The following is a 23,046-nucleotide window of genomic DNA, read 5'->3' on the forward strand; positions in this document are numbered from 1 at the left end:
AAATAAGGGCATTTTCGGTAACCACTGCCATTTTCAATTACCAAGTCTCTAGTTACCAAGTCTAGTTACCAAGTCTCCGAAATTACTGCAACACTCAGATTTGTGGCATATGTTAAGGGAGATACAAATTTTTTTTTGCCGTAAAAAAAGTCCTACGCCAAAAGATTTTTTTCCTATATTTTCAACAATTATCTCTGTAACAGATAGCGTGTAATACATATTAGTAGTGCTAGGTTCTATCTAATTCGCATTACTCAGCCAGAAAATTATTTCCAAAGGAAATTTTTGATTTTGAAATTTTTGTTTATTTTTTTGTTCTTAATGATTTTTAGGCGTACTGTTTTATTTTGTGTTTGTTCTTCGATAATTTAGTAAAATGTCTACCAATGGTGTTTCTATGTTAAATCACAACCATGTCGGTAGGGAACCTGAAGCATGTAAACTGTTCATAGGTCAAGTTCCTCGAAATTGGACGGAAAAAGAACTTCGCCCAATACTAGAACCATATGGTGAAATTCATGAACTATCAATATTATACGACAAATACACAGGACAACATAAAGGTATAAGTAATTTGAAAAAAGACTTGTTTTAAAGGACAATTTGAGTAACTTAAAATGTTAACCCAAATTATTTTTTCAAAAAAACTTTTTACTTTTAACTTAAAACTTTTATGAGTTAAAAGTTTTTTGGTTGCAGAAGTAAAAAAAAAATATTAATTTTATAATATGTTAAACTGACAATGAATCTTAAACCTTAAGGTTATCAAATTGTAATGGGTTGTAATGGGTCGTGCTACTGATAGGTATGTGGACTGATTTTTTTCAATTGATCAAATACTAAAATATTAGATATTAGAAAATCTTTTAATTCAGTATTTTATTGGTGAAAAATTTCTAAGAATCAAACAATTCAACAAAAAGTTATGGCGTTTTTAGTAGCAAATTTTTTATTTATGAATTTGTTGACAAAACTGCAGTCAAAATAAAACTTTCTTTTCACATAAGTTATTATAACTTTGTCAATTCTTATCTAGATGCCAATAACTTGTTATCAAAAGTAAGATGTAAGAATGGGCTAAAAAATCTCAAGATATAGGGCATACTAAGATGGAAGGAGGGTGTACTGAACCACCATCTTTGCATTAAATAAATGCAAAACATAAATAAATTAAGTTCTGTTTTTTAAAGCAACAATATTTAAACCACCCCTGCCCTAATATCCAAAGTTACAGAATTCATGAAAACAGAAATTAAGTACTAAATGTGGCACACTTTGTAGGCTCCATCATCTTATTTTTCAATGAAATTTGGCAGGTGAATAGAAAATTGGCTTAAAAACTTAACAAATTGTTTTGTTTTTTTCAACTTTTATTTGAAAACATCTTACCATGAGAATATTAACAAAATTTTCATGAGCAATAAAATCAATAAATAAGTTAAGTAACCATATATAATCTCAATTTATATTACTAAAAAGAAATGCAACAAAAATACAGTTTGATGCTATTAAAAAAAGAAATCTTAAAAGAAATTTAATTAAAAAAACTTTTCTTTGTTATCATGCAAGCACAAGAATATTTGTTTAGACATTTTCTCATAACAAACAATAAAAATAATTACTGAATTTAAAATTAAAAAATTAAAAAAAAAAGTATTAGCTAAAAATAGTACAGGTTAAATTTTATTTTAAATTAGTGCCACTTGATATTTTAATTTTTTGTTTGTTTGTTTTATTTTAATGATTAATTTTTTTTTTTAAATATGTTAAATTGTTTTCCAGCATTTGTCTGGTAAAAAACGTCATCAATTGGTCATTTTGTCCGACCTTATATTATGTGAAGTTATTTTTGAGTAAATCAGTTAAATTTGCAGTATTCCCTACTCAAATAGATTATTACAGTTTTACTATATCCTGTTTTCAGCAATAGCATTGGGACATGGTATTACTTTAACACCAAAGTTTGTGTTTCGAAATTATAAAGTTGAGAGAAGGTTATAACCACAAGTAGCCTCCTCAACTGTAGTGGTCTTATCGGCCTTGAGGAGGTGAAGTAACAAAAATCTATATACATATATATATATATATATATATATATATATATATATATATATATATATATATATATATATATATATATATATATATATATTATGTATTTTTTTGTATATGCATAATTAGTGAACATATTTATTAAAAGAATAAATTTATTTATAGAACAAATTTATACAGATTATTTATTTAAAGAACAAATTTATTAAGAAAATGAAAATGCGCCTAAATATGTTTATAACTGTTTTATGATTTTATTTATTTCAAGTTTGTATGTATATACAAATTTATTAGTAATAACTTAACTGTCAAATTTATTTAAAAATATTACTAAATATTATTCAATATTGAAATTTTGTTTGTTCATAAAAAAAAGGCTCATTTTTATTGCAATTGTTTTTTCGGTTTTTCTTTCTAAACATTTTTTTTTTTACTCAAAATTAAATTTTAAATAAATGGCTGCATCAAAAATTTGCACAAAATGTAAATTAAACTTTTTTTTTTTATAATGCAAGTTAAATTGTAGCAACTATTTTCTAATAAACAATATATACAATGATATAATTTTAATAATAAAACTAATAAACTTTTAATATATTAAGTAAATTATTTAACATAATTTTTACTTGTTACTAACTAATTTTTTTAAAATAAAAAATCATTTGTAGTTGCAAAGCCGCAATTAGAAATTTAAGAAATAATCATTTAAAAATAGTTATAATAAAAAAAGAAGTTATTAAAAATTATTGGATAAGGCAAAGCAAAAGCAATAAGTAAATATTTGGAACTTATTTGGTTAGGAAATAACTTTTTAAAATTGTGAGGCAGTCTAAAGATAAGTCACTAGGCAGGCCTTTGTGTAGGTGGCGTGCGGTCGCACGCCTTACATGACCACGCATATAATACTTTCTTTTGACAACTTGGCCACAACTCTTTGCAAGTTTTGACAATTAGCACTTTTAAAAAAAGCGCCAAAAATAAACAGCAAATGTAAATGCAATTTTTAATTTAATTTATTCCATAATTACAATTAAACTGCTACAAAATTTCCTGAGTACTTTATTGCAACGTAATTAAAGGCGATCATTGAAAAAAATATTCGGATTAAAGTTTAAGGCAAATTGAGTACAGAAGCTATCAAAGATAATTACAAGCTGTTTTATCATGGAAATATAATTTCTAATAAAAAATTATTTATTAAAAAAAATGCATTACAATAATCTTGAAACAATCGCATCTGCCAACTATTTTTTAACTATCCCAAGGCGCAACATATCGTTTTTTTTTGTTTTTTTTTTAAATGAAAGTTGACTTGCGTATCTTTAAATTATCTTTAGTTAGTCAATAAATAAATCTCTTAAATTTATTTATTGACAAACGTCAGTAAATAAATTTAAGAGATTTATGTCAAATAAGGGAGTTTTATTTTCAAATAATTTTTATTCTAGCTAATAAGTTATTAAATACATCAAAGATGCTTGGTAAATTTATTTAATTTTTGTTATTAAAAAAAAAATTTTTTTTACACATTTAAAAAATTATTGATAAATGCACAAAAAAAAACTTTTTAAAGTATTTTTAATATGCAAACAAACATTACTTCACATTAAGGAAAATTAAAAAATTTAAAAAAAAGCATGCAAAACTTTATTTATAATGAATTCATTTGCTTTAAACTTTTAATGTAATTGCTAGTTACATAAAAGAAACCATGCTTAAGCATTATGATCGCTTTCTTCAATAAAAGAAAGCAATCGAAATGTTTAAGCACGGTTTCTTTTGAAGTTTTTGGAAAAGCATTCATTTTAAGTAAAATTTTGGATGCTTTTGTGAGCACATGCAAAAAAAAATGCTAAAACATAATTAGTTATTTTACTTAAAAAGTAACGCTTTTGAAAAAAGTAATTATGTTTTGGGTTGTTTTTTTTAAAAGAAATTAATTGTTTTTTTATTTTAAATATGTGTTTTTTATAATAAATAAAAAAACTATCAATCGCAAAATTACTTTGAAAAAAAAGTTGCTGAAGTAATACGTTCATTTTGAAAAATCTCAATCAAATGCCATAAGCAAAATTTAAGAAACATGTTTTTTGTTTTTCTGTCTTTCTTTTAACAAATGCTCACATGCTTGTCGATTTGTCGCACCCTGTATCATTTTAACTTTTTATAAAAGTTTAAAATTTGCACCACAAAATTTTATTAAAAGCCTAAGTTACTAACGTTTTGAACATCGATTTCAAAAAAATAGATAAAAAATCTGGGGGGGAGGGGCAGACTCATGACCCTTTCTCTCACTATGGATCCACCTTTGTATTAGCCAATTTATTCATGGGAGGGAATGATAAAGATTGGTAGAGCTGTGTTAAATTTTTTTAACTTTCATTTACAACTAAGTTTACATTAAATAATAAATGTTTTAATTTTTTCTGGTTTTTCTGCTATTTATTTTTTTTAATTTAATTTTTGTTAATTTAGTTTAATTTTTTTTTTTAAATTTTGTTCTCTTTTAAGTTTATGGGTTATTGATTTTAATTTAAGTTTACTTTGTTTTTTTAGTGTTTTTTTTAAAAGCGCTAATTGTCAATACTTCCAAAGAGCCATGAGCAAGTTATCAAAACAAAGTTTTATGTGCGTGGTCATTTAAGATGTGCGATCGCACGTCTCTTACGAGAAGGCCTGCTATGTGACAATCTTCATTTTGTGCAGAAATTAGACAATGAAAATACACTCTTGTTTTCTATTGAGGTTTGAGGGGCATCAAGGGCTATTTTCGGGAAAAAATTTGGGCGTCAGTAACTACCATCCCGGTGAAATTTAATAGTGATATTGCCAAAAATATGCGTTTTTTTTGCTAAAAAAACATTTTCATAAAAAATCAATTTATAATTCAGGTGGCACCCAATTACGGTCGGCGCTGTTAAAAGCAGTCTAGAATAGCCCCTAGGCATCTAGCAGCTTTTTAAATTATTTGTAATATTTCCTGTATTCTCATAGATTTAAAATTATTTTTGAAATCTTTTTAGGAATCTATAGTTGTAACAAAATTTTTGGGTTTATATGCTGCATTTTTAGCTATTGTCAATCAATCTTCAATATTTGTAACTTAAACAATCATTCTCTTCAGAGGATTTACTTTCAATTCCAATACCTTCACTAAATAATCTATTAAATAATTTGTTTGCATAAAAAATAATTGCAGCAGGAGTTGCAGTTGAGTGTAAATTGAGTGTTTAGAGGTATTTAAAGTCACAAGTCTTGACTTCTTCACTTTTTAATGCAAAAAGACAAGTTTGCAAACTCCTAATGCTAGTTGCATCAGAAGTTTGCAAATTTGCATCAAGCTTACCTATCGCTTCTACAGCTATTTTGATTGTTTAAAGAGTGTTAAATTTTTTTTTAATTGAAGCATTAATATTGTTAAGCAGCTCCAGGGAGTATAAGTCATTTAATGATTTATTCACTGAGTCCATGTTTTTAACTTTTGGAAAATATTTTTTTTACACTTAATGCTTGACGAATGAACTCAATTTTGCATAATCTGTGGATTCTGTGAATCTATCTAGGGCTGCAAGTCTGGCCACTATTTTTGCAAAGACTGTTTCTTAGAAAAGAATGACTTAATTACTTCTCTAGGGATTGTCTCACAGTTATTTGAACCAGCAATTTGATTGTAATTTAAGTTTTTTTTCCCCTGATTTTAATGTTATAAACATATCGCAAATGTCTTATTATTCCACTGGTCGAGGAGCCCTTTAAACTTAATAATTTATTTTCACATTTCAAACATTTGGCTTATTTACCTCCTTTTTCTTTTGAAAAATATTTCCATGTAGAATCAGTAATGAAAAAACAATGTTTCTGCAATTCCAAGTTATATATTAAAATAAAGAAATTAGTTTTTGGATTAAAGAAAATTATAGAAAATTTTAAAACTTAATTAACCACTTATAAAAACTAAATTAAAATTGTCAATATGGGAAAGAACCCAGCGCCACTTGAAATTTCTTGAATAATAAATTTAATTATAGATTTAAAGAGTATTTAGAGTTTTGTATTTGAAATAATGACTTATTATGTTTGCTTTGAATCGTGCTTAATAAAAAAGTTCTGGTTTGATTATTACATTTTTAGATTTTATAGAAGACATCTAATGTCAGATTTTTTATTTTGAATACTTTTCTTTACATAAAAAATATTTTTTTATTTTGAATACTTTTCCTAACATAAAACAATGTATAAACAAGTAATTCTTTTTTAAAGATAAAGATTAGATAAAGATAAAGAAAAATATGTTGTGTATCATTAATTTAGTTGTTTTTAATATGGCTGCTATATATTGTAGGTATTAGAGATAGAAAAAGTCTATTTTTACAAGTGTCCACCATTATAAGAAAATAAATTTTGTTTATGAACTCTTAATTTAACTCTACATTCATTGTTCTTAATTCTTTTCTTAATTCATAAATTTTTAAGAATGCAATAACAAAGTTTTTATAATTGATAGTTTTTAGATATAAAATAGAAATTACCTTTTAAAGAAATTCTCCATGCAGCCCTACTTTGGTAAGCTGTAATGGAATCTCATTTCCACACTGGAATCTTATATTATCATTTTTTCCTTTTAAAAGAGGGAAATAATGGTAAGATAAATTCTTGGCATACTAAATGTTGTATAAACTTGAGTCTTGACTAACATCCTGTATAGATAAATAATAACAAAAGTATTTTTTAATAACATCAGTTTAACCAAATTATTTTAATTAAAGTTTTATAACTATAATTTAAGAAGTATTCTTATAAATAAATTTTCTATACTAATATAACTTAAGCACGTTTGTTATTTAAAATCTCCATAATTCATTTCCTTTAATGCTTCAAAATAGGAAACAAATTTTGAAGTTTATTTTATTAAAATAATTTAATATAATAAAGTAGCAAGATGTATTTATTGAATCTTTATAAATATATAAAGTTCCGTTAAATTCTGACATCTGTTGTTATTAGGTTTTATACACAAATAATTAATGTGTAACAGTCTTATTGTTGATATTATTATGTTATTAAAATTTTATATATTGTAGATAGCATACAGTCTGTTATTAGAAATGTCATAAAAATAAAATAAGTTCTTCAATTAAGAGGGTAAAAGCCATTGATCTCTATATCTACATTATAACTTTACATTGTAGAATCTTTTGAATCCACCCTCCAAAAAATATTGTGACAATTTTAAGTGTTACTTAATTTCTCCTGATGATAAAGCATTTTGAAGCAAGATCAGTGGTGAAAAAATTTAAAAATCAAAGCTATGAGTGTGATAAAAACTGTAATAGAAAAAAAAATCCTTAAAAAAAAAATCCTTATCTTAAATTATCTTAAATAAATTCAGCAAAAAAAGTAAAAATGATCTGTCAAAATGTAATCTATAAAATGAAGTATAACAGTTGTGTTTTCTAACCGTATCCTTTATAACTTTAATTTATATGCTATATTTTAATTGGATATAAAATGTTTTTTATAACTTTTATTTGTCTAGGGTGTGCTTTTCTTGTTTTCTATGAGAAGGAAGCTGCGAATAGATGTCAAAACGAATTACACGAAAAAAGAACTCTTCCTGGGGTAGGATTAGTTTTAAAGTTTTGATTAAATTTAACAAAAATAGAATAGCTCATCATATTTGTTTTGCCACTATACATTAATGATACCCATCAAAAAAATATTTTTAACTAGATAGATTTTTTTTTTTTTTTAATTTTAAACTATAAAACCGTTACTTTAATATGTTCATTAAGCCAGTGCTTAAGTAAGCATTTATGAAACCAAGCCAAGCTTGGTTTCATAAATGCTTATTTTACAATATGGATGTTATAAAGTTATCAACCAAAAATTAAATGAATTTTTATTCCCATCTTCATAATATATTCTATAGAGGTACTGAAAGTGTATTAAAATAATTGCTAGATTTAAATGTGGTCCTTTACTATTTAAATCTAGCATTATTATTCTATTTTCTGATTTTGCTTATATAAATCCATGTTTTCTTAATAAAAACAAAAACCATTTCAAAAGCTGCAGTTACTTAAAAAAACTACCTTTATTAAAAAATATTTTTAATTTTAAACTAAAATTTTGGAATAAGAATTTAAAGCTAGTGTTTTTGTACATTTCATGGTAGGTAAACTGATATAAAACCTTAACAATCAATTCTAAGTTTTTAAGCTACTTAAAAAAACTACCTGTATTAAAAACTATTTTTAATTTTAAACTAAAATTTTGGAATAAAAATTTAAAGCTAGTGTTTTTGTACATTTCATGGTAGGTAAACTGATATAAAACCTTAACAATCAATTTTAAGTTTTTAAGCTACTTAAAAAAACTACCTGTATTAAAAACTATTTTTAATTTTAAACTAAAATTTTGGAATAAAATTTTACGAAGATGTTGATACAAAATTATCTGGTCAAAAGAATCTTTATTTATTATTTTCTGTCAGATCGGGCAAGTATTTATCAATTCATGTACGTTTCAGACCTCCCAGAAAGTGCTTGCCTTTAAAGTTCTTTTATTTGTATACTCTTTTGAAGTTTATTAAAGTAGTAATGCACTTTAAGGTTCAAATTTAATAATCATGAGGGCAATATCTGGAAATATTTCTGGTCATTAAATTCTCAGTTTTTTAAAAACCATTAACACTGTTTTAATGAAATAGTCATTTTATCATATTGCAAAAATTAATGAAAAAACAAAACAATAAATTTATTACTGCAAAAATAATAATAGTCAAAATACATATTTTTAATTGTTTATTTAAACACTAGGTATTTTAAGGGTTACAAATAAATAAAAAAAAGTTAAAAGAAAAAAGTAATGATTAGCTAAGGTCCGAAAAATTTAAGAATCGACCAATAAAAAAGATATACTAAAAATATTTGCGCATTGTATGAAACATTAAAATTGTTTTTTGTTTTTATTTAGAAAAAATAGTTTAGGAAACTTTAAGGAATTATTTATTTAAAAATTTAAAAGGTTTTAAATTAGAAATTAATTTATAATTAAAATAATAATAAAAAAGACATACTTTAAAATAAGTTATTAGAGTTTTTTTGTTTTGTTTTAAAATAACAATAAAAAGTCTTTAATTTTGTATACATATCTGCAGAAGAGTTACTAAACTTGCACTAAAATAACTGTATGTATCTTCCAATCTTCAAATCAAAATGTATCTTCCATCTTCCCCGGTTTTGAAACAATTTTAAACTTTAAAAATGAATGAAATGGATTTTTAGTTTATCAAACAACGGTTACCCATCATTTAATAATGCTATATGGGCAGTGTTCAACAGGCAGGTACCCAGGTATACATTGACAGCCTTAGACTCAACGCAGGCTTTACTTTACTTTTATTGTGGATATGCAAGGCAGATGGCCTAAAAACTTAGAATTAATTGCATAAGCATTTAATTTATAAGAAACTATTGAATGAGATTTAAGATATAAAAGTATTTTATATCTTATTCTTATTTCTTTTATTTAACCCCTTATTGTGTAACTTTTTTTTATATTGAAATAAACTAATGAATCTAGAAGTATTTTATGGCCTAACAAAAGCTATTTTAAGGTATACAACTTGCAAAAATTTTATTTGTATCAAATTTGATAAATCATGCAGTATTGGAACTTTATGAAGAATTGTTACACTAATGTTTGTTGTTAAATAGAGAGTTTTTCCTTGAATATTAGCTTGAGAGTTATACACATTCAATAAAGATATCATTGATAAAAATTTTATTGATGAATGGCTTTAAAAAAAATAAAACAAAAGCAAAAAATTTCAAATTTTGCATAATGTACAGTAATGCATCTGATACAGTTAGAAAAAGAGTTGTTAAGAAACAAAAGTTTAAGAAAACAAAAAAAAACAAATACACAAGAGGACTACCAATATATATATATAAGAAATTTGGAGGTTTTTGGTGAGTATATAATTAAAAGGAATCTTGCTCAACATAATGATGTACTTACAATAATTAGTTGATTTGCTGTTGGACGCCATTTTGATAACAAACAATAAAATCAAAAGTTAAAGTCCCAAAAAAAATCTCAAGTGCTGTGGTAAAATTCACCTAGATATCATAAGCTTATTTCTCGTTCAAAATCGTTGCGTGTTCAACCAAAGATACCCTATTTATAAACTTTATCATATGATACAGTATGCAGAAAGGGGTTAAAATAAAATAAATTATGAACTCATTTTGATCACCGCTAAATTCCTTTAGACTGTTGCAATTAGCAATTGTTTTTCAATTTTTTCAATCATGCTGTATATATTTATAGCAAAAAATATATATACCATAAAAGGCTTAAAATTAAATTTCAAAGTTTTCTTATATTATATATGACTGTTCCATATACCACCTGCAAACTCAACTTGTGCTAAAGGCGTTTACAATTGTTTGTGTTTGTATGTAACGCTATACAGATGAAATTTTTACATTTGCTTAATTTTAAATGGCATATTTTTATGACATAAATATATTTATATATTCCTATACTTCTTTATAAAAACGTGCTGACAGACTCTTTCTTGTCATTACCTCAGCTTTAATAACTGGCAAGAGTTTCGTGTGACACACACAAGTGGGCACTAGTACTACTATTATTATTAATTTCAGCATTAATATAAAGAGATTAATGTATTACAAAGTTAATAGCAGCATTTATTCAATTTATTTTGGACAATTTGTATTACTTATCTTATCCACTTGAAGTTTTCAAATTCAAGTGATTAACCTGTAATGATAATGGCTAAAATTAAAAAAATTGCAGCATTATTGGCTTAATTTTAAAATTATCATTGTTTATTGAAAAACTTGTATTTTTTAATTCCATTAGGTTTTTAAATTTTGATGTTAAAAGGCGTGACATATTTAAAAAGTGTTTGTAAAACACTTTTAAAATAAGAAAATTGGAAAATAATTTTTTATTACTCTATTTTACATGTTTTAATAGGGAGACCACAAAGTTAAATAACGTGTAAGTGTGTGTATAATCAAAATCAAAGAGTCTACTTTTTTTTAATCTTGTAACACCTCTATCTTGTCTTTTTAACTCAGTAGTACAAGTATGCAAAGTCTTTATTTTTAAGGTGCTGATTAATCCAGATAAAATAGAAGAAAAAAAAAGAGAAAAAAACATTTTTTGTCATAATCAATTTTCTTCATATGTCAATTGTTATTCCCCCAACCAGATACGTTTTAGCAAAAACATGTCTATTTCTGTGTATCCAGTTGTTATTTGGAGATACCAGTGTTAAGAATTAATGATTTTCTATTTGAGGTAGGATGGGATTTTTAACAGCTAACCACTTTGTTTGATATATGATTAATTGAATGATAGATTGTCGCATGTTTAATTGTTTGCCTGTTAGGCTAACTTGCTTTAAAAAAAATAGTCTTTTTAACAAACAAAAAGATGGAGCAATTTTCATAGCAAAAAATATATTGTTCAGGAATGTTTATTTGTAAACATTCCTGAACAATATTATTACATAACACAAAAATTTTGATCCTAATTTCAATTTTTTTCTTTTCAGAACTATGTCAACCGGTTACTCAAAAGATGCAGAACTGTATTCTGGTTTTGAAAATATTATTGATTTTCATTCAAAATTAAAACTATAAAAAGTTCCCTCCCGGGTAAAAACCTCTCTTTTCTATATATTTTGCAAAAAAGCAACTATTTTCTCAATTTTTTATTAACAAAAAACTTTCATAAAAAATTTAATATTTTTAAAATTAGCATTTTATTCTGCAACTTTTGAGTACCAGTTACACATTTAGAAAGGACTATCTTGTATTAAGATCCTCAAAAGTTTTGAATCATAGATTAACCTCAAGAACTTGAAAAAGTAAGGTTATTATTTTTACTAAAAAACAATGATTCGAAAAGACAGGCAAATCTAATTTTTTTTAATTGCTTAACCCTAATAAATGGTCTTTTAAAGTAATCATACAGCAAGTTTTTTTAAGTTGGAGTTTCGGTAGAATAGTTTAGACTCACAAACTGGAATGCTGGTTTCAAAACCAGCCTGTTTGTGTTGCTGATTTATATAGCTTTTATTTAGAGTGTAAACAAAATGCAAGTAAAACCAGCTGAATCAGAAATAAAAACTGAAGATCGTAAACTTTTTATTGGAATGCTTTCTAAGAAATTAAATGAAGATGATTTGCGTATAATGTTTTCTCCCTATGGAACAATAGAAGAATTAACTATATTAAGAAATCCTGATGGTGGTAGTAAAGGTAATAACTTTTAATAACAATAAATGAATTAAGATTTTAAAGATTTTAAAATAATGTATAATATTCTATCAATAACTTTCTTTGTTTTGAGCTTATTAATAATCATTAGTTTTTGATTTTAAAATTGTAAAAAATTAGAGATTAAAAAGTAGTGAATAATTTACCTGATCAGAAAGTGCCAACTGACATTTCATCTCAAATGCTAGTGTTGGATAGATCAATTAAGCTAAAAATACAAACATTACAGCAAAATATTGGTAGTGGTGTTTTTTTTTCACTGCAAGTTATATTAAATTAAACAAATCTACTAGTGGCATTTAAGAATGTGGGTTAAAATTCTTTTCAATAATTTGGATTTAACAGTCCTTAGTCTCAGTTGCCCCTAAAAATTATTTTTGCAAGCTAATTTTTAAACCAACTTATTTTATATAGACACATTTAGGGGGTCTAATAAAAATATTATTAAGAAATTTTCTGTAAAAACATAAATTTTTTGTGAAGTCATAAGTTAAGAAAAGAATTTGAGAACAGTGCCCTAATACCATTTAGTTTTAACCATTTAAATTATCTATTTGTTTGTAAAAGCTGAAAATGTACATATTTAAGTTAATTTCTGGCTAAAAAAATACTTTTTAAATTGTTAAGAGCAATAAAGCGTATTTGTATGGGGAAAAAAAATGGCTGCAGTTCAGAAACACCTTGTATCTTACAGTTTACTACCGTGTTTTTGAAAACTGTTATTTTATTTAGATTCTTTTCTATAGAGACACTTTCCTAAATAGATTTTTGGAAAAAAAGTACTTATTGAGCTGCTATAATTATTTGACTAAACCTACTATAGTTAAATATAAAGCTTAAACATGCAAAAGGTTTTCTTGATTGAGTAGCAACACAGAACAATAAAGAACAACCCAGAATAAGATAAGGGTGGATTTTAAAATTGGGTAATATGAAAATTGTTTTAGTATTAGACATTTGAGCAATTATTTTTAAAAAAAAAGCTAAATAAAAAATGATAAGACCTGGTTGTTTTAGTTTGTTTTTTTATGGTTGTACTTAGTTAAAATTGCATGAGTTAAAAAGTGCCTTAAATACACTAGCCATCTTTAATGTTGAAATCACACATTGTGTAGATTGTTTAATGTTTTAAAACTCTTTTTTTTTTTATAAGACAAAAAAAATTTTAAAGATAGTTATAATTTTTATTAGATTTAACTTTTAATGCCTTAACATTTATAACTTTACAATTTTTTTTGTTTGTTTTAGGTTGTGCTTTTATAAAATACAGCACTCGATTGCAAGCACAAAATGCTATAAAAGCTATGCATAACTCTCAAACTATGGAGGTTAGTTTTCTAAATCATGATTATTACCTTTATTTTAAACAACATTTAAAATATATTTAAATTATTTTTTTTTATGTTTGATAGAATTGTTCGTCTCCAGTTGTTGTAAAAATTGCTGACACAGAAAGAGAAAAAATTCAAAAACGTATGCAATCTATGGCCACAAACCTTGTTGGATTAGGCATGACAATGGGTCAATGTAATGGTAGTCTACTAAATAACACTGCATCGTTACAACATGCTTATTATCAGCAAGTAAGTTGAAATTATACAAATGATTCTACAACTCATATAAAAATTTGATAAAAATTTCTATTTGAAAATATATTTCTATTTGAAAATATATTTAGCAGAAAAATAAAATAAAGTGGCGGTTAACATAAAAAGTAAATATTTAAAAAGTAAATTTTTGATTCGCTTAAATTAAATCAAGAAATCTTTTGAAACTTTTCACATTCTGAGAATAGAAAAAATTAAGAAAATAAATAAGCAAGAATTTGAAAGTGAATCACATCATGACTTAGAGATACTTTTAAAGTTTTTATTATCATATGATTGATAAACTTTTATTTTTAATTGTTTTACTACTACAATTATTATTATAGTTATTAGTATTCTTATTATTATTATCAAACAGGAGTTATATTTGTTTTTTTATATGGTAATGCTGAGTTTCAGTTATTGTTTATATTTAAAGTTACTTGCCCAGTTAGCGCTTCCGGGCAGCACACAGAATATGGCACAGTTAATGAATGCTCCTGGACTAAGTGCAGTACCTGGTGCCATGGGGGCAATTGTTGCTGCTATGGCTACAAACCAAACACAAAACTCAGCTTCACTTCAACAAACGCCACAGCAATTGCAGTATAATTCTTCATTGTTTAGCACACCTGGATCTGCACAACAATTATCTTCAAATAGCTTTTCTGCTGCACATTCAGTTGCATCAAGCATAAATGGTGGTTTAGGCATGGCTAGTCTTCCTTCAAATTTAACAGGTATAGTGAAAGTAATTTGTTTACCTAATATTTCCTAGTTATAACAGGTGAAGCATAAGTTATAGGACAAAATAAAAACTTTAATATTTTAATAACAAATAAAGAAATGGATTATTTTCTAAATCAAAGTATTTATTGTGAGTAAAAATCAATTATTTTTTATATTAAAAATATTCATCATCTACAATAGATCTTAATTTTGCTTTGACACCTTTTATTCTTAACTGTAAAAAATTTAAATCAATTTCTTTTAGTTTTCTCCCAATTTGATGCAATTAATCAAGACTTTTACTGATGAGGCTAGCCATTATCCCCCATAAACCTTTTGAGCCAAATGCCCTTAAAAGTTCTTAGTTTATTGTGCTTGAGACAAATTTGGTGGTTTTGATTCCTTATGAACATAATTGACACGTTTGTTCATCGAATTTAGAGAATTTTTAGAGTAATCAGAACTTGCCAAATTTAGCCAATATAAATAGCAAAAGTTGACATGATACTTGTAAATGAACAGAAAAAGTAGTGTTTCTAAACATTCATCGATACAGATTGATGTATTGATTGCTACAGCCTTGGAAGTACAAAACAATGGTTTAGATATACTACGGTTAGAAATTAATCCACATTAATATTTTTTTGAAAAACTTTTCCCACAAACCAAAAACTTTCTTGGCATGTTTCTTTGATTTCTTTTATTTGTTGTTCAATGGTGTGTCTTTTGACGCTATCTGTATAAAATGACATGTTGTGTTCATATTTTGAATAAACTTTAGAAAAAAAGCTTAGAACTTTATTGGTCTTACAAAAACAAATTGATTATAAGATAATAAAAACATTTTAATTTTAATGCCATTTGTTTTTTGCAAAGGAAATCTGGTCTGAAGATGAAGGATTTATCTTTGGCATCAATAAAAATGAACATAAAGTAAAATTGTGTTGGGTTTTTGTTTTTTTAACGTATTGGTATAAAAAAAAGTTTATTTAAAAAAAAAATTTCAACGGTATCAACTTTCTAACTTGCTATTATCAGCCCTCAAAGTAAGAAAAAATGAAGTCAGCAGTTTATTGGCTACCTTTAACTGTTATAGGTCAGCAAAAAAAGTTTGACACAAAGGTTAAACCATAAAACATAGAAACAAGGTCAGCAATTTTTTGCTGGCCTTAAACACATTTAAGTCAGTATTGCCGAATGCTGACCCTAATTCTGAGGGCTGTATTATTAACAGAATTTTTTTTTATATGTAATGGTAATCAACTTGCTAACTTGCTGTTATTAATATAATTTTTTTTTAAACTATAAAAAATTTTAAGATTACTCCCTTAGTTTAATGGAGAAAAGTAAATATAGCTGCTGGTTGTTAAAAACATGTTGCTCTAATAAAATCTAAAAATAATATTTTTGTGATAAAGTAAAAAATATACACATAACTTTTCAGTGAAAACAAAATACATTTTTTGTTTTTTTAAATAAAAGGAATTAAGTAAATAAAATAATAAAAGTAATTATTTGAGAAAGCCAGATTAATGTTTAGTTACATTTTTCATTTTGTCAAAGGTAACAGCTGATAACTGAAATGCAGAGAAATGGGTTTTATTATATTTGTAAATTAAAAAAAAAACAGAAAACCAAAAATTACTACGGTAAACACACCATTCATTAAATAAATCAGATATTTTTATTAAAAAAAAAAACTTTGCAGAATCATAAGCCTACTTTAGGCTTAAAAGTGGTTAATAAGATAGGGAAGTTTAAATAAAGCTGAAAAAAGTTTTTTATTAACATCACAATAAATAATTTGTTTTGGTAAATTTAATTGACTATAAACTTATTTCCTAAGATTTATTCAAGTATGATTTCAACTTGTCTCAACATCTAGGGATCCTTTTTGAAAAAAAAAAACGAATAGCAGTTTTTAAAAAAGTAATTTAAAGCAAGATCCAGTAATAGATGTCAAATACTCTCAAAAGTATTTTATCTAATCTATTGTCTATCTAATCGTTAATGAAAAATGAAAAAAGTTGTTAAAATGAATAATTTGATTAATAAAAATTAGAAATCTGTTAAGGATGTTGAATTTTATTGTGTTCAACTGACATCGATAAAATAAAAAAAATACGAACTTGGTTTTCCAACTTTTCATTTTAAACTAAATTGTTTATTTGTAAATCAACAAAAAAAATATGTTGTTTACATGTAATTTTTTTTTGTTTTTTTGTTTTTGTTTTGTTTAACAAAATTCATTAATAGTGTGTAACTGTTTTTAGTAAAATAATTTTTTTGATATTGTTTACTAAAAGGTTTAGTAAAAAAAGTTATTATATTTTTTTAATTTTCTATAGGCATAGCTCAACTTGGTGGAGGATTGACTAACATGTCCAGTCTTGCAGGTGGGCAATCTTACTCTTCTACTGGACAGTCTTATTCTTCCAGTGGTTATACTTCATCTGGGCAGGCCTATCCCTCTAACACAGTGCCTGCTTCAGTAAGCTCTGATACTATGCAACAAGCTTACTCTGGTCTCCAGAATTACGTGGGTAAGGCTGTTGTTGTCTACGACAACGCCAGAACAGCCTTATCAAATGTATTTAAAAATACAATAAATGGATCGTTTGTCTGCAACTTCTTGGTATTTTATAGCTTGAAGAAAATCAGATAATAAGGTCAAAAGTTGTCAATTTTAAGTGATTCAAATTTTCCAAAATGTTGGTAGTTTTTCTTGGATTCTTAATAGGCATACATTTATGTAGTATGTGTAAATATAATTAAAGTCTGAAAATTTGTGTAATAGTTTGTGTAATTGTAGTTTTAAGAATTAACATTCATATTTGTAAAATTTCAAGAAGTTCAGGTAAACTAATCTTTCGTGATATTCTAGTTTTACAAAATCTCAAAAAAATATTTCAAATTATATGTTAAAATTTCTTCGCGTAAAAATATCATGATTTCTAAAAGCATGTTTATGTTTTAATATACATTTGATTAGTCGTGCTGGTGTTGTTGTTGTTTATGTTATTTTATTTGTTAATATAATAATAAGAAATTGTCTGCTTAGCAGTTTCAGATTAAATGATTTTGTTTCAAACATGAGTTTAAAATTTATAAGTTCAAAAAAAATAACATTAAAACAACACAGGTCCAATGCCTCTTAGGTTCCTTTACATTTTTTTTTTAATTTTTATTAATAAAAAAGAAGGTGAATAAGAAAAAATCTTTGATTGTGGCTCTTAAGCTGTTGAGTTACGTTTATTTCTATTCACATATTGTTTCAAATGCTTTTTATCTATTTTGTTCTTTTATAAACATTATCAGTTTTGCTAGGCGCAATTTTTTATTGTTGCATTTTTGTTTTTTGTTTTGTGCGTTACATAATGACTTGTTTTTTAGCGTTTTGCAAGTAACTCAAATCATGTGATAAACAGTAACGTTTTTGTACTATGTAGTTGATATCATTTTGTTGTGTGTATTTAGTTTAGTAAAGTTTGTTTTCAGGTGTGATGCTCAAAGTAAGAGTTATATTTAAAAAATTATTTTTCTTGTACTAAAAAAATACTTTTTAAATTTTATTTTGATGCAATTTTATATTTAGCTGCTTTTCCAAATGCATACCAAAATGTAATACAACACCAGCAGGCAAAACAACCACAAAAAGAAGGTTAGAATTCTGTAAAATCATTTTAATATTTTAATTTGTAAAATTATTAGAGTTTTTTTTGGCTGATTAAAAACTTAAAGTTTATAATTTGAAAAATGTTAATTAAATAATAGGTCTTTATTTATATTAATAATAGGCAAAATTCTTTTTATTTTTTCCTGACTTTACTGTTAAGGTCTAATTTAAATTGCATAAAAAATTGATCTAATATTTTGTTAAGTTGTAAGTAAACTATGAGTAAACATTATTCCAACTGGACTAATGCAGAAGATGTAGATTTTTCAGCTATTTTCCTGCACCTTTTTTTCAAGATTTTTCTCAGTTTGTACTTCTTAAACTACTAGGATCTTGTCAACTGATCCCATTACTCTTATTCTACCAGGTTCTCTTTGTGCAAGAAGAAAGTTCCTGTCTTCTTCATTTGTAATTACAGCTAGAACATTTGCACTAGCAATATCAAACAGATTTTTCAGATCTTCTTTTAAAGCTTTTTCCCTTGCAACTTGTGGTACAGATCTTTAAAACCAACCTTTCTTGAGGTGCTGATACTCATGGTAATTTTCCCCTAATCTTTCAATCATCTTGTTCTTATGACCCTTAGGAATATGAGCTTTATACTTAAATTCTGCGATTTTCTAAATCGCTGATGTTGATGCTTTTCTAATTGTTAACTTTTTTTCTTTGGTATTTTTTATTTGAATATTTAGGTAGAATCCAAAAGTATCTCCTTTCTATGATAATTTAGACATTTTAGAAATGTTATCTTTTAATAATCTGTTTGCATTTGTAAATTTTTTATGCAATAAAATTACAGAGTATATTTAGTTCAGTTAACTGATTTACAATAAACAATTTGTCTAAACCTATCTTTTTAATTAAAAAAAAAAGTAAACAAAAATAAACAATAAAAATACCAATCAATAAATTTAAAGAACATATAAAACGTCAAAACCTTCTCTTAGCCATACAATCAGTTATGAAATTCAGCAAGTTCTTATGTTTACAATTCAGATGTGAAAGTTACATTTCAGTTTACATTTATGTTAGTTACATTTATGTTTACAAGAAATTATTGTTTACATTTATGTTTACATTTGTTTTACATTATGTTTACATTATGTTTACATTTATGTTTACAGAAAGTTACATTTATGTTTACAATTCAGATGTGAAAGTTACAAAAATAGTAGATTGTAGATCCTGCCGTTGATTTTTCATATATGTAGTCTCTTCTAATTGGCTGAAAGTCTGAAAACTCTGTTATGGGATTGGTTAATTCTCTTTTAACTTTAAACTAAATCAGTTTTCATAATAATTTTCAATTTTATATATATATATATAAATAAGTTTTATCGCGCAGTAGCTTTTAATTCAAATAAGTACACTATGACTAGTTAGTAAAACTCTAAAAGTGGGCCATCAAGAGGTAAATTTTTTAATGTATACTCCCATACTTCACACCACTCATCCCTAAATAAATCAGTTGATATGTGTGAAATTTAGTTTTCAACTATTTTGGGTTTGTAAGTTCTTTGTTTTTAATAAGTTACTCATTGCTTTAGCATAAAAATGTTTCTTATACAGAAATATACATAATTAGCCGTTATTCAAACAATGTGTTTACCTAGCTGCCATCTTTGGTAAAAAATGTATACAAGTTAAAAAGTTTTAATAAAGATTTTGAATCACTAAACTGTGATGGGAATCTTCATATTTGTATAAAATGCTTTTTTATGTAAAAAAAATTATCTTTATTATTATTCTTTCTTTATTAACAGAAATTTAAATTCTTGATCTTTATTTTAATTGTTTTAAGTAAAAATTTTCAAGACGAGTTAAACATAACAATAGTTTTATTACCATAAATAATCATGTTTCGCTCTTTAAGATGTAAGATAACTTGATTAGAATTTATGTTTTATAACTTAATATTAACTTTGAAATATCAGCCTTGATATAATAGTTATTTTTTACCATTTAAAAAACTGATTGTTTTCTTTTTGTTTTTTTTTCAAGCATTCCATTTTTTAGGTCCTGATGGTGCAAATTTATTTATTTATCATCTTCCGCAAGAATTTACAGATGCTGACCTAATGCAGACGTTTATGCCATTCGGCAACGTTGTTAGTGCGAAAGTGTTTATAGATAAACCAACGTTACTTAGTAAATGTTTTGGTAAGTTTTACTTTTTAATTATTTTCATTATTTTTTTTAAGGCCTAATTTTTAAAAGCATCGGAATGCTTTAAAAAATTACTAGTTTATCTTTTTAACTTCTTTTAATTGCAATACCAGCCTCTTGAAATAACATATTTAGGCGCAATTTATGTTAGGGAAATAGTGGAGAGAATAGATATATATTTATTCATTTATGTCGTAGATATTGGATGTATTCAGTAACAAATGATTTTGGTTCAAGTTAAAATGCGGTAATTGTAATACGGTTTTATGAAGGACTGTAATAATAGCGGAGCTTTTAAAAGTTTTAAATTTGATAAACAAATTAAATTTGTTTATATATATCTAATATATAAGTTAAATCAAAATTTTATAATGGCTTAACATCCTTGGTAAATTAACAGTTAAAATAAAACACAGTTATTGCATAACAATGATTTTTATAGACTGGAGTACATACATCTTATTAATATTTTTAAAATAAATTGGAAATCGAATTTATATTAGGAAGTTTAAGTATATAATTGTAAAGAATGTAGTTTACTGTTATTCGGAAATTTTTTCTGAAATGTTGCACTTTACATGAAAAATATAAATTGAGAAAATATATTTAACGATTTTTTCAAAATATTATGATAATTTGTAAGTTTTTACTCTTTATGGGTAGGATTTGTTAGCTACGATAATTCGCTTAGTGCTACCAATGCCATAAATGCCATGCATGGCTTCAGTATTGGTTCAAAACGATTAAAAGTTCAATTGAAAAGACCTAAAGACAAAAAACCATATGCTTCATAATTATCTTTTGGATAAAATAAGTAATTTAGATTAGTTTTTTTTTATCTTTCTGTTTTATATTATTTTTAAATCTGCTTTACATAATACATTTATTTTATCTATTTTAGACTGAGGCTTTTGTCCAAGTGACGCTGGCTGTTACTTTTCAAGTGAAATTTAGATTATTCCAAATTTCTCTAATTTTATACTGTTAAATAGCATATGAACGGGTTTGTAATTTAAAACATGGTTGCTTAATATCTAAATGTTATTTTACATGTTTCGTTCAATTCCATCTGTGAGTGAACCTGTCTGTCTTTTGGTGTATGTGCGATGTAGTAAACAATTTAGCTTAAAATTTTGTGTTTTTTTTTTTTTTTTGAGAGTAAGCTTCTTAAAGTAACATTTCTATTCAGTTTCCTTGTTGTTTTGTTGCCGTTCTTCATTCTCAAGTGTCCGTTTGTCTTAAGCTCATTGTATTATTATGTGTGCTTAGTGATTTGTCCGTTGTCTTTTGAAATTTTGTCGTGTGAACTAAAAGGCTTCCATTGTTTTGTCAAATATTTTGTCAAACCTGTTGGATACTATTTATAAATAATATATTTTTATTGGACAACGAACATTTGTAAATACAAGACATATTTATTGAAGAGGTTAGTAGAAGATGGCATTTTTTAATTAATTTTTATTTTAACAATAGCGTTAAAAAAAGTAACTTTTTTTAGCCTTTTCTTGAAATGTTTGAATTCATATCTTATAATCAACGATTTTCGCTTTAAACTTTTTTAAAAAGCGTTTTTAAATTACTATAATTGTCGAAGCAAATCTCATTCCGCTACGATGTTTTTATATATACGAAATTTTCTACATGAAATTTTATTTCATACACGAGAGATATTTATTTTGTAAAAAAGATATACTCCAAAGACAGACAGGCTACTTCAGTTGGAGTTTACAGTTTAGTTTATTTTGGAATTTTTCCGCAGTAAGTTAAAGAGATTTGAAAATTCTGTTTGGAATGATTTGCTTTAAAAAGATTTTCAATAAAGAATTCTATTTCGTGGTGTTTATTGTTTGTTTTCTTTATTAGAGTTATGATTGACGCAAATCTTCTTTTCTTTTATATATATTTTTATTCAATCCTTAAAATTCAGAGTTACTTTTAATTGTTCTTAAAAATTTTGGAGTATTTTCGATGGTATTTTGTTTAAGTATCGTTTGGCAGTCAAATATTTTATTGATTTAAATTTTGTAATTCATGTTACGTTATTTGACAGTGTCCGTCAATGTATGCTATGTGTAAATCGGACGTGTGTTTTTGTTTTTAATATTTGTTCTTGCGATTTGTTTAAAATGTTTCTTGTGTGTTTTATGTTTCCATATTTTAAAAATAAAATATGGTCTAACGCGTTGAGAATGAGTTTTTAATAAATAGTAGTCCTTGTTAAGTAAACCGTTATGTTTTTGTTTATTTCATGATATACTCATAGCTGTTTGATTAAGTTAATTTATATTATTTACTTTCCATACGATTTTGTTGGTCAAGACTAGTGAATTCAACTGAAGTTTTTTTAGCCTGCCTGTCATTTTATTATGGCAGCCTAATTTTATAGGTATTTCTTATACGCTAAAGAAACAAATTAGGCGTATTAACTATGTTGTTTTACATTGTATTTGTCCCTTGAGTGTTTTGAGGGTGCCGTGAAAATAAGTTGAGAAACGTGGCATTGATATTAAATTTTAGT

General features: G+C 25.5%; 1 protein-coding gene across 8 annotated transcripts; it reads left to right on the plus strand.

Moving 5' to 3' along the window:
• Positions 1–187: 187 nt before the first annotated feature.
• Positions 188–22,954, plus strand: LOC100199140 (CUGBP Elav-like family member 2). 8 transcript variants are annotated; one of them, XM_065813733.1, is made up of 11 exons: positions 188–563; positions 7,589–7,671; positions 12,176–12,353; positions 13,620–13,699; positions 13,784–13,954; positions 14,397–14,697; positions 17,035–17,229; positions 18,282–18,347; positions 20,364–20,522; positions 21,192–21,342; positions 21,430–22,954. In XM_065813733.1, the coding sequence occupies exons 1-10, from the start codon at positions 377–379 to the stop codon at positions 21,320–21,322; spliced, it is 1,551 nt and encodes a 516-aa protein (XP_065669805.1). In that variant the 5' UTR covers positions 188–376; the 3' UTR covers positions 21,323–21,342; positions 21,430–22,954. The 8 variants fall into 8 exon arrangements, with proteins under 8 accessions (XP_065669805.1, XP_065669807.1, XP_065669809.1 ...); XM_065813735.1 differs by having other exon boundaries at positions 20,379–20,522; XM_065813737.1 differs by having other exon boundaries at positions 17,035–17,082.
• Positions 22,955–23,046: the final 92 nt, after the last annotated feature.

The sequence above is a fragment of the Hydra vulgaris genome, chromosome 12 (genome assembly GCF_038396675.1).
Source record: "Hydra vulgaris chromosome 12, alternate assembly HydraT2T_AEP".
Lineage (NCBI taxonomy): Eukaryota > Metazoa > Cnidaria > Hydrozoa > Anthoathecata > Hydridae > Hydra > Hydra vulgaris.